Source organism: Hippopotamus amphibius, chromosome 17, assembly GCF_030028045.1.
Source record: "Hippopotamus amphibius kiboko isolate mHipAmp2 chromosome 17, mHipAmp2.hap2, whole genome shotgun sequence".
Classification (NCBI taxonomy): domain Eukaryota; kingdom Metazoa; phylum Chordata; class Mammalia; order Artiodactyla; family Hippopotamidae; genus Hippopotamus; species Hippopotamus amphibius.
Window position 1 is genome coordinate 48,520,503 of NC_080202.1, and position 12,340 is coordinate 48,532,842.

A 12,340-nucleotide genomic window follows, 5' to 3' on the forward strand; every position below is an offset into this window, starting at 1 on the left:
AGTTGTGGCATGCATGTGGGATCTAGTTCCCTGACCAGGGATCAAACCTGGGCCCCCTGCATTGGGAGTGTGGAATCTTAACCACTGCGTCACCAGGGTAGAACCATAACTAATTCTTACAAAGCACAAAGTATAATATCTGACATATAATAAATGTTCAATAAATGTTAGTAATACAAATTTAAGTTCTTATTATACATAATGTGTAAGTACCATCAGTAAGATATTAAAAAAAAACCCATTGTCAATTTGGAAGCATACTGTAACTTACTGGAGGGGGCAGGTAGATCAGCAGGTATTTCATGAATGAGGTGGTATTCAAGGTAGTCCCTGAAAGATGGGTAGAATTCTGACAGGCAGAGATGTGAGGAGAAGGCATATCAAGAAAAGGAAACAATGAGCATATATATGGAGGCAGGAAAATATAGGGGAGTATTTAGGGTTTAGTGGTTATTTTGGTTTACATGTAAACACAGGGTTCATAAGGGTAAAAGTGGATAATAAGGCTGGAAAGTAGGTTAGATCCAGGCCATTAAGTACCTTAAATGATAGACTAAGGAGCTAGAGGTTAATTTGGTGAGATAATAGGGAGTCACTGGAGGTTTCTGAGCAGAGAAATTTAGTGATCAGAGCAATGCTTTACGGAGCTTTATCTGGAAGCAGTACATAAAGTCTAGAAGACTGGAGAGACAGGGGCAGAGCCTCCCCCGTCACAGTGTGCCATGAGGGGGTTAGAGGTGCACCTAAAAATGAATCCCTTCAGCCCTCAGGGCATCGGGGTCTTTGTGCAGCTATAACCTCAGGGCCAGTCATGTCCAGCCACGAGGAGTCATGGTTTTTTATCCCAGTATGCTATACAAATTTTATTAATTTTCCAAGTGCGTTATGATGTGAAGGAAGCACTAGACCAGAAAACCAGAGAGGACCAGGAAGGGTAGCAACACAGATGTGATGTCATGGGCAGCTGAACAGCCTGTAGGGTGACAGTGGTAGGAATGACTTTGAGATTAATGGATGTGAGAAACATCAGGAAGGCAGAATTAACAGGATTTAAAGATTGGCTGAATATACAGAACATATGCTTAAAACACTTGTGGAGAAATTCCAATGTTTAAAAAGGTCTAGGGTATGGTAAAGCTAATAGGTGGGTAGTAGAGGTATAGACAGAGGTCATCAGAGTTGAGAAGAGAAACTGATATCCAAGTAATCAGACATAACTGAAGCCAGTTGCCAGGAGAATGTAAATTCTTAGGAAAACCTCCAAAATGCTCGAGAAATGTACATAAGTCTCTTGGGAATAAACAGGATTGCTCAGGAATCTCATGTTTACTCAGGTCCTTTTCTTCGGCTTCCAGCCTTGACAGAACATTGTGAAGGGGATGGGGCAGAGAGACAGGTGAAGGAGGAGATGGTTACACTTAGGCTACAGCCAATGCTAGAGTTGCAGAGTTAAAAAGACGAAAGGCGTGAGCATGAGAGGGAGATGGATTCCATTCCATTTTCCCCCACTTCGTAAAAATATCTTAATACCTTTTAGTGGACAATTAAGTAGTTTTTAGCATATACACAGTTATGCAACCCTTAAAGCTATTTCATTTTACCTGACTGTGGAGTAATAAAAAAAAAAAAAGCAAATATAACGACTGAGGATGTTTCTAACCATAGAAACTCCATGGCACTGAGCTGCAGTCATGGCTTTACTGATTTATTTGAGCTCCACAGAAAGGACTAGAAGCTCTACTATCTTTAGTTGAAGAAAAATATATTTGGAAGTGAGAATTAGAAGTTTTTACAAAGAAAGGAGGAAGCAGCAATTCCTGGAGGAATTTTCAGTTTTTCAAGGAAAACCTTTTATTTGTTAATTGTCCTGTAGGAACATTTAGTTTTGGCAATGTGATGAAAATAATCATTTCTACACCATGCCCCAGGGATACCTGGGCTCCAGATCCTCCACCTTCCACCTGCTTTGCACCTCATCTTACCTTTGTGGAGATTCTCCAGGGGCTCCAGCACTCCCCTCCGGAAGGAGGCCATGGGGTCCTGAACACAGGACCGAAGGCTCAGCATGCTCTGTAGGTGAGGCTCCCGGAGAAGCTGCTCCCGATAGGCCGCCAGCTGCGGTGAGCGGCAGAGCAGGGCGGCAACATTGTGGACGAATTCTGGCACCAGGCAGGTGTAGGCGTTATCTGCTTGGCAATAGTGATAGGCAACCACCTAGAAAAGAAAGATGAGAACACAGACAGGTTTACCAGCAGCAAGAGCAATGGTCATGATTATTGTACGGTCATTCTTGAACACTCTTCTGTCTCCCCACTCAGCTTCTTAAAGTAAGAGTAAAAGCTGCCAACTCAGAAACTGCCTGGTTTATCTAAGATCAGAAATTTGACCCAATATTTCTCTTGTATATGATTGGTATCATAATTTGTAATTAAAATTTACAAATACAAATTGAATTTTCCCTCTGGATTATAAGAAACAGGAAGCAGGCCTGAGAATAAAGATTTACATTAATCTCTTTAATATTTATTCAGCATGGAGTAGTACAGGCAAGAAGAGCCTGATATCGTAACAAAGCATTAGGAATAAAATAACCAGAGAAATACCATATGTTAGACTCAACAAACATATGCTTATTAGGCATATTTTAAAAAATATTAAAAAATTATAATTTCATTAAAAACAGTCTTATAAAAAATTAAATAACTCAGACTTAAGAATTATCATGAAATATTTCCTGAGCACCCAGAGATAGAATCAGAATTAGATAATAGGAAGAAGGAAAGGAGTGAGATTTTTGTCAGATGCAGCTGTTAAATTCAAAGAACTTGCACTCATCTTAGTATCATCCAGGGTCTGGCCTGTCTGGCTGGAACCTGCAATTTTAAGCTCTGTTTTTTGGTTCCTTTGATTTGCACAGGGTTTGCTCTATACCTTCCGGTTGTTCCCTTTGCCTCAAGGGCAAATGCAGAGTGTGATTGTAATCTAGACCACTCCTACAAAAGTGATGGGATTGTGTATATAACAAGAAACTTTAGGGGAGATTTAGCCTGAATGTATGGAAAGCACTTGACATGGTGCTCAGAACACAGATGCGCACAGCTCTGTTAGCCGATGCCGCCGCCACCATCATCACTCCCTTCCTTCTTCTCCTCTTCCTCTCCGTCATCATCATGGTCATCATCAAGGTGATGACCTCTCCCCTTTCCAGCGACTGACTTTGTGCCTACAGGCACTTGAAATGTGCCCTAGGAGCACGCATATTACTGGCACCCCAGCCCTTCAATCACCTCAGAGAACAGAGTCATCTTCGAAAGTGTTCTGCTTTGAAATGACTCCTAATCTGGCTCTTTAACAAATGCTGGAAACGTCACTTTTAAAAAAACACCTGAAATCTTTCTCATTAAGCATTTAAAAAAAATGGGACTTCCCCAGTGGCACAGTGGATAAGACTCTGCTCCCAATGCAGGGGGCTTGGGTTTGATCCCTGGTCAGGGAACTAGATCACATATGTTGCAATTAAGAGTTCGCGTGATGCAACTAAGGAGCCCTCGAGCCGCAACTAAGACCCGACACAACCAAATAAACAAGTGAAATAGTTAAAAAAAGAAAATCAATTAACTTTATTTAAAAAATTGAACAATACAGGAAATGTTACTACATGTGTAAAGCGAGGATAGGAATTGCTTGTGAGTGAAGCAATGATGTCTGAACACAGTGTGGAACTGGCAATGAGGACCTGTACTTAGAAGCCTCCACTCTTTCTGCAGACAGATTGATTACGGCTTTATTACTGATCTTAAGCACAACGTAAGGAACCCAAAGAAGAAACTTGGCGGCAATTGATCTGTCCTCTCAATGAACAGTGAATGTGAGTGGTTATGTCCACATGGACACAAATCTTCACTTTATAAAAAGCAAACAGCAAACCTCTGAATCAATATGAACTTTCATCATATTTTACCTCAATTGATTTCACATGTCGAGGCAAAGCACAGCTGAGCAAATCAGCTATAACTTACCCTTTACCTAAAGTATTGGGATACAAGTTTGAAGATAAAAAATCTGAAACTTAGGAAGCAGGTTCTTTTATTGATTTCATTAAAAATCACCTGCACTCTTGGTTATATGAGGTTTTATCTAACAAAGATCATTGCTGAAGTTGCCCCTTCTGGGGCTGCCTTTATTTCCTTTAATTTAAAAACTTTTTTAGGCATTCCAAATATAAAATCTCGATTCCTCTGAAGAATTCAGGCAGAAGGACTATTCAACATCTTCACGAAATTTGTACTTTGGCTCAAAACAGGTCATTTACTAGACATTCCCAAGCAGCTACATAGTATGCAGATGTACATTACAACCTGTCAAAAACACCTGGCACTGCCCCCAAACTGTCTATCAACATTATTGACAAGTTTTCCTACACATACAAATAGGAAACTAGTCTGGGAATGTAATTTTTTCCTTCAGTCTCTCATTGTGCTAGTGTTCAGTGATGGATAATAGATCACTCCCCAGAGCTCTGAGGAAGTCATCATGGCCACCCATATTCAGTCACTATTATTACAATTTCTTGGAAATGGTTCAGAATTAGTCCACCCCCAATACATCAGCAGGTAGTAAAACCTTCCTCCTCGGTGAACTCTTGTCTCTCACAATGACGTGTTGAAATTTCATTTTCAGCTATGCTTTTCTCATGTTATTCATTTTTTTCCATCTCAAGTTTTCCTTATGTTAAATCCCTAAACTTTTGGTTAGAGCAATTCTATCCAAAGTATATCTGATATGACCAAAACTGTATTAAATCTTTGAAGAAGACAATGAGTAACTATTATAATACTCTAATGAAGGAAGAAAAAAAAGGGCAGGTTTGTAGACTATACAGACAAAAAAAAAAAAAAAAAGAAAAGAAAAAAAAGACTGAAGGTCAGTATCGCCTTGTATAAAAAGGTTTTGATTTAAAGTTATACACCAGAGGACTTCTTAGGTGGCGCAGTGGTTAAGAATCCACCTGCCAATGCAGGGGACACAGGTTTGATCCCTGCCCTAGGAAGATACCACATGCCTCGGAGCAACTAAGTCTGTGTGCCACAACTATTGAGCCCATGTGCCACAATTACCAAAGCCCACGCACCTAGAGCCCATGCTCTGCAACAAGAGAAGCCACCACAATGAGAAGCCTGAGCACCACAATGAAGAGTAGCCCCCAGTTTCCGCAACTAGAGAAAGCCTGTGTACATCAATGAAGACCCAATGCAGCCAACAAATAAATAAATTCATTAAAAAAAAAAAGTAAAGTTATACACCAGAAATGATACAAGTAAGCATAATCTTCATCAAAGGCCCTAATCAAATGACTGAATGGCAGCTAACCTGTCAGGCTTGTGTTCAAAGTCCCAGGCCTTCACTCTTTAAAGACTCTTTTCTACTTCAAATGAATAATCTGTGATAGGATTAACCTACTCTCACATAAAGAAAAGGCAGCTTTGAATATCTGGAATTCATTTGGACATAAAAATTTAATTTACTTAATGACCGCATTGGCATCACTTAAATTCTAATGTGGCCATTGACCTTCCTTCAGGTCTGCCCTCACTTTTTTTTTTAAGATTTTTTTGATGTGGACCATTGTTAAAGTCTTGATTGAGTTTGTTATAATATTGCTTCTGTTTTTTGTTTTGGTTTTTTGGCCATGAGGCATGTGGGATCCTAGCTCCTTGATCAGAGGTTGAACCTGCACCACCTGCACTGGAAGGCAAAGGCTTAACCACTAGACTGCCAGGAGTGTCCCTGCTCTCAGATTCTTATTCCCTGCCTCCTTCTCATCACTCCTTCTTGACTCCCTCAACCACCACCTGATTGATTTCTGACTCAGCACATCCCTTCCAACGCTTCAGTTAGTTTGTCTTTTCATGTTTCTAGGGATCTGGAGGTTCAGTGTGAAAAAGTTCTTTCTCTGCCTTTTCTTCTGTCCCTCAACTCGGACTCTAATCCCCATCCTGGGACTGGAAGCTAAGAATAGCTCCAGACTTGGGTTCGGTCTCAGTAATTTTCCAGCTTTGAGCTCTAACTTTTTTTTCTTGCAGTAGGACTTTATTTTTTTAACTTTTTATTCTGAACTAATTTTAGACTTAAATGTTGCAAAAAGACATGAGCTTCCATATATCTCTTACCCAGCTTCCCTTAACATCTTATATAACCATAACATACTTACTGAAACAAGGAAATAACACTGGCACAACACTATTAACTTAAAGGCACTATTTGAATTTTGTCAGTTTTCCACTCATGACCTTTTTCTGTCCCGGCATTCTATCCAGGACCCCGCGTTGCTTTTAGTTGCTATTTCTCCTTAGACTCCTGTAGCCTGTAAGAGCTCCTCAGTCTCTGTCTTTCATGACCTTGACACTTTTGAAAAGTACGGATCTGTTATTTTGCTATCAGTCAATGTGGGTTTGTCTGATGTTTTCCTCATATTCCAACTGAGACTTTTTGGCAAGAATACCAAAAACACAATGCTGTGTCATTCTCAGTGGATCATGTCACAGGGTTCGCGATGTTGACATGTCCTGTGACTGGTGATGCTGACCTGGATCGCTTGGCTAAGGGAAAGGTTTCTGCCAGATTTCTCTACTGTAAAGTTACTGTCTTACCCTTTGTAGTTAGTAAACATCTTGGGATATTGAGAGAATGCAAATCCTGTTTCTCCTTGTCTCTGCCCACTAATTTTAGTATCCATCAGTGGATGCTGTCCACAACAGTATTACTATTGTGATGTTGTACAACATGGGGGCTACAGGTAACAATACTATATTGTATACTTGAAAGTGGCTAAGAGAGTAGACCTTAAAAGTTCTCATCACAAGAAAAAATTCTGTAACTATGTGAGGTGATGGGTATTAACTAAACTTATTGTGGTAATTGTTTCACCACATCAAATCATGATGTACAGCTTTAACTAATACAATGTTTTATGTCAATTATATCTCAGTAAAACTGAGGGAAAAGCACTATGAGAGAGGAAGTACAAGATGTTGGTGCAGCACAAAGATGGGGGCATCTAAGTACCTTAGGAGAACCAGAGAAGGCTTCTTAGGAGTAAAATTTAAGTGAGATCTGAAGGATGAGGTGGAGTGAACTGGGGCAGGAATGTCCCAGGTAGAGAAAAACAGTACGTGCAAAGGCCCCAAGGCAAGACAAAGCTTTACACTCTCAGAAACTGCAATCAGGTTTAGTGTGGCTAGAGTGGGAGTGAGTGGGGAGTGGCAGGAGATACGACAGAGCAGAGGTTTTCATCTGGGGTGGCTCTGCTCCCCATGGCATGTTTGACAACGTCTGGAGACAGCTTTGGTCATCACAACCAGGGGTGGGAGGATGCTGCTGGATAGTGGCAGAGGCCAAGGGTACTCCTATACATACCACAATGCACAGGGCAGCCCCAGAGAAAGGATTATCTGGCCCAAAATGTCAGTGGTGCTGAGATTAAGAAACTCTGGGCTAGATATAAGAAGTAAAGGCTCTTTATGCCAGTACATGTGATGTTTCAAGAAGGGAGTGTGGATTCTATTCAAGGGCAAGGAGGAGCCACTGACAGGTGTTAAGTAGCAAGAACAAAAGTACGTTTTAGGATGATTACTCAGACTCCAGCATAGAGAACAGACTACAATTTAGTCACTTATTTAACACATATTTCTGTGCCAGGCATTGTGCAAGGAGCTGGGGATGGAGTGGTGAACCATAATTTAAATACTGACCCATTCTAGTGGAAGAGACAGATAAAAACTACAAAACTGACAAACAAATAAATAAGGTTGTCGCCCATATTCAGTATCCTAAATGTACTGCGTTGGCCAAAAAGTTTGTTTGGGTTTTTCTGTAAGATCATATGGAAAAACCCAAATGAACTTTTCGGCCAACCCAACAGATGCAGCCTGGGTCTCACTATAAAATTTCAGTGTTAATTTTTAGAGGAAAAAAAGCCCTAGACATGTTTTATAAAACATCATTACAGCTTACGTGTTGTTTAGTTTGGATCACATTTCTCCTAAAATGTAGATCTTTTAAAAAACAGCCAGCTGGAACACAAACCAAATCTTATACTTCGTTGTCCTCACTTTCTGATTTTCTCTCTCCGTGTGTGTGTGAGCGCGCGTGGCTTAAGTCTCTGTATTATGCTCAACACACATTTCTGAATTGCTGAAATGATCACTTCTTTGCTGATAGCTTTAACAGTAGCAGCCACAATCTCAGGAACCATGATCATCTGACATCCCCCTGATTTAGTACAAAACTAGTCTCTTGGCAAGGATGATATTTCAGTTTTTTTTCTTACATAGATTTCCTTAGGGAAAAAAAACCTTTGCTTTTTGTGTCTTTGTGACACTTTTTAAAATTAGCTGGTTTCTCTAATTAGCTTATTTCAGATGCATTAGCTTCTTAATCTAAGGGTTAAGCCAGTAACAACTTATCTAACGTGACAAGCTTCTAGTTGCATGAAAACGTTTTGAAGAAGAACTTTAGGTCAGCAAAATTTCTGAAGGTGCCCCTTGCTTTAGAGCCACATTCAAATATCGATAGATTTTTCAAAAGAACACCAAACAAAAATCCTTCCTGTCGCACTACAGAGGCAGCACAGTGGTTAAAAGCATGGACTCTGGAGGCTCCCTGCCTCTGTTTAAATCTTGGTTTCAAGTCATGTACTAGTTATCTCAGCGCCTTGTGTAACCTCAGAGCCTCTGTTTCCTTATCTGTAAAATGGGGAGAAGAAGACTCGCTTCACTGGGGTGAACACTGGCTCTGTATCCTAGCTCTGCCATTTACTAACAGTAAGACCTTGGGGAAATGAACTATCACTGAAGCAGGGTTTCCTCATCCATCAGATGCGGATGTTAGTGACCACCTCACAGGCTTAAGACAAGAACGAAGAAGTGAAACAACAAATATAATGTAAAAAGTACTAAGCTCAACACACACTAAGCCCTCAGCAAATGGAGGTCAGCCTTTCCTTGTGTGGAGAATTCGGCATGTATGAACACTTGGTGGTAACGGACTGAAAGCCTGGAAAAGCTATGGCTGTTATAGTTAAAGTCACACATCCACGAAAGGCCCCGAATGTGATCTCTGCACCCTCTACTGTGATTATACTTCAGAATACGTAAGATTAACTGGAAATAAGAGGTGTAGACCTAGCAAAACCTGTTACTTCAAGTGGAAAGTGTTTCTTCAATAAATAAAATTGCTCTAAAGCTGTGACAAGAACTCTTCAATGTTCTCAATTATGAAGACACATAAGCAGCAGCAAGCATACTACGAAATACCAGTGATAATTAATGATGCACGAGAACTGACACTAAGAACTCTATAAAATCAACTTTTTCAAGGATACTTTGAATTCTCATGTATTAGCTTACTTTATCAAAATACTAACTGATTTGAAAAGATAATTTCTGCTTACCAGTGTGTTACAGATCAGAAGCAAGACTGCTGGCTTCTGTTCTGCGCTTCTACAGCGCGAACTTGCATTTGAACTGTGACATGTGGCACAATTACTGGGATAATATTCAATTTTAATCTACGGGGCCATTTGTTTTACAATGTTTAGTGTAAACTTCAAAATATCCCATCTCTAGGTGCGAACAGATGTATTTATATTTTGCTTAAGGAAGAAATAGGCATGAAATTTAAAATATGTTCCTTGAGTAAGTGTAAATAATCACTAATTTCTCACTTACCATATTTAACATTTTCCAAATAATGAACTAAACATCAATTTTAATCTAAAGGGCCATTTCTTATATAATGGTTACTATAAATTAAAAAATATCCCATTTCTAGGTACAAAAGAGATTTATTTATATCTTGCTTAAGGAAGGCACAACCATGGAATTTAAAATGTGATCACTTTTAAAGTAAGTACAGTTACTAATTTCCTACTAAAAATAAAAAAGATTTTCCAAATATTGTGTTCAAATATTTGAACACAAACATCTTGGGATTTTTTTTCTTGATGAGAGAGAGACTAAGAAATGACAACATGGGGACACTTTCTTTTTAGCACTCATCACCATCTGACATATTACATATTTGTTTGCTTATTGGCCCTCTCCCACCACAAAAATGTGGGCTACATAACAGCAGGGATTGTGCCTGTTTTGTTCACTGCTTTAACTTCAATTTTGTGTTATAGGCGTTCCGAGCATATATTCTAAATGAATAAATAAATGGCTGTGATGATGACAGCTCTGCAGCATTTGTGTATTTCTAAGATGATATTTATTCTGAGTGTTCTAAAGAAGAAGCTGGAGTCAGCTTACACGGAATATTTGGGGAAAAAAACAAAACAAAGATGTCTTCTAAACTTGCACTGAATTAGCAATAAATATAAAGAAAATCTCAGACTGTTTTCAGAAGCCCATTTATAAATGGGTGTGTACCAGTAAGTGGGGACAAATGAAAATGTATTTGGGGAAAACACGCTATTTCTGGCTCTGAGCTGGACAGGATTTCTATGAAGAAATTAGAACCTATGACATTGAAGATGACTCCCTGTTCCTCATTACTAATCAACCATGACAAGAGACTTCTTTAAATATGGGAGACAGGCATTCTGTACTCTGTACTTCTTAAATTCCTCAAAAATAAGGAGCATAAGAAACAGAAATGCAGTTGGTAGTATATATATGTCTGTGCTACTCTCTCGCTTCGTCTCAGCTTCCCCTTCACCCCCCACCCCCTCCCAAACCTCGAGTTCTCCAGTCCATTCTCTGTATCTGCTTCCTTGTTCTTGTCACTGAGTTCATCAGTACCATTTTTAGATTCCGTATATGTGAGTTAGCATACAATATTTGTCTTTCTCTTTCTGACTTACTTCACTCTGTATGACAACTGTACAATAGATAGTCAGTGGGAAATTGTTGTATAACAAAGGGAGTCCAACTCGAGGATGGAAGATGCCTTAGAGGACTGGGGAGGGGAGGGTGGGGGGGACTCGAAGTGGGGGGAGTCAAGGAAGGGAGGGAATACGGGGATATGTGTATAAAAACAGTTGATTGAACTTGGTGTACTCCCGAAAAAATAATAAATAAATAAATTTAAAAGGGAAAAAAAAAAAAAAGAAACAGAAATGCAAACTCCATCGATTAGGAATATCTACCTCTGATCTGAGATTATAACATATAAAGATGGAAAGTGGATGTAGGATTAAATGACTTAGACAGAAGAAGGTGAAAGAAATGCCTGCTGGGGGTAACAACAGGAATAGGCCAAACTGTCTGTCAAACCTCAGAAAAGCACAGGAGTTAGAAGCACCAGTTTCTGCAGAAGATAGGGGTGAGGAAGGAAGTTGAAAACACAGAAATTATTTTAAGTTTATATAAGGAGCAGTAAGATCCCCCGATATTCAACCCCATCCTGCCCAGCCAGGTGACTACCTTCCCCAAAACCCACAGGAAAGAGAACTACAATCACTAGAGAAACTAAACCATAGAATCTAGGCTTAGGAACACCAGACACAGAGTAGGTGAGGATCAGGTGCAGGACTGAAAACAAGGGGCTTAAGTAAAAGTCTGCAACTTAAATGATGAAACTCCCACCACCTTCTCCTATTAGCTCTAGAATGCTGCCGACAGGATATACACCCTCCAGGAGACTGGTGGATTCTTTGCTAGAAAAGATGAACAGTGTAAGGAAAAAACTTATGGACACTGACTTTTGGGTTTTCTCATGAAGGTTGGTGGGTCATCTTAACGCTCTATAGTTAAGCTCTCCATATACACAAAATGCCACCAAGTTTTCAGTGCCTAACTATTAAGGAAGAGATAAAAGAACATACTGCATCCATAAATCAAAAACACTATGCTACAAAAAAGAAGGGAACAACTGGGGGAAAAAGACCTACTGGAAGATAGAACTATGGCAGCCAAAAAAATTTTTTGTGAAAGGATTGAAAGCTAATGTTGAACAAATCTCCTAAAAGTGGATCATGAAACAAACAGGAAAACTGAAGTACAGGAAACAAAAAAGTTAAGAAGAGTATCAGTACAGGAAATCTAACTTTTGACTAAAAGGAGTTGTAGGAGGAGAGAAGAAAGGAAGTGAGGGTGAGAAAATTATCAATGAGTAATACAAAAGCATTTTCCTGAATCAAAAAACATCTCCAGGACTTCCTAGGTGGCGCAGTGGTTAAGAATCCGCCTGCCAATGCAGGGGACACAGGTTCGAGCCCTGCTCTGGGAAGATTCCACATGCCATGGAGCAACTAAGCCCATGCGCCACAACTATTGAGCCCATGTGCTGCAACTACTGAAGCCCACGTGCCCAGAGCCTGTGCTCCGCAACCCACTAC

General features: G+C 39.8%; 1 protein-coding gene across 17 annotated transcripts in view; it reads right to left on the reverse strand.

Annotated features, from left to right (window-relative positions):
- The window catches only part of TANC2 (tetratricopeptide repeat, ankyrin repeat and coiled-coil containing 2), a 342,062-nt gene that overhangs the window by 73,190 nt on the left and 256,532 nt on the right, over positions 1 to 12,340 (reverse strand). For all 17 annotated transcript variants that reach the window (XM_057716527.1, XM_057716534.1, XM_057716530.1 and 14 more), the window contains one exon: positions 1,983 to 2,214. In XM_057716527.1, the coding sequence (XP_057572510.1) occupies positions 1,983 to 2,214 (232 nt within the window). The remainder of the gene's footprint in view (positions 1 to 1,982; positions 2,215 to 12,340) is intronic.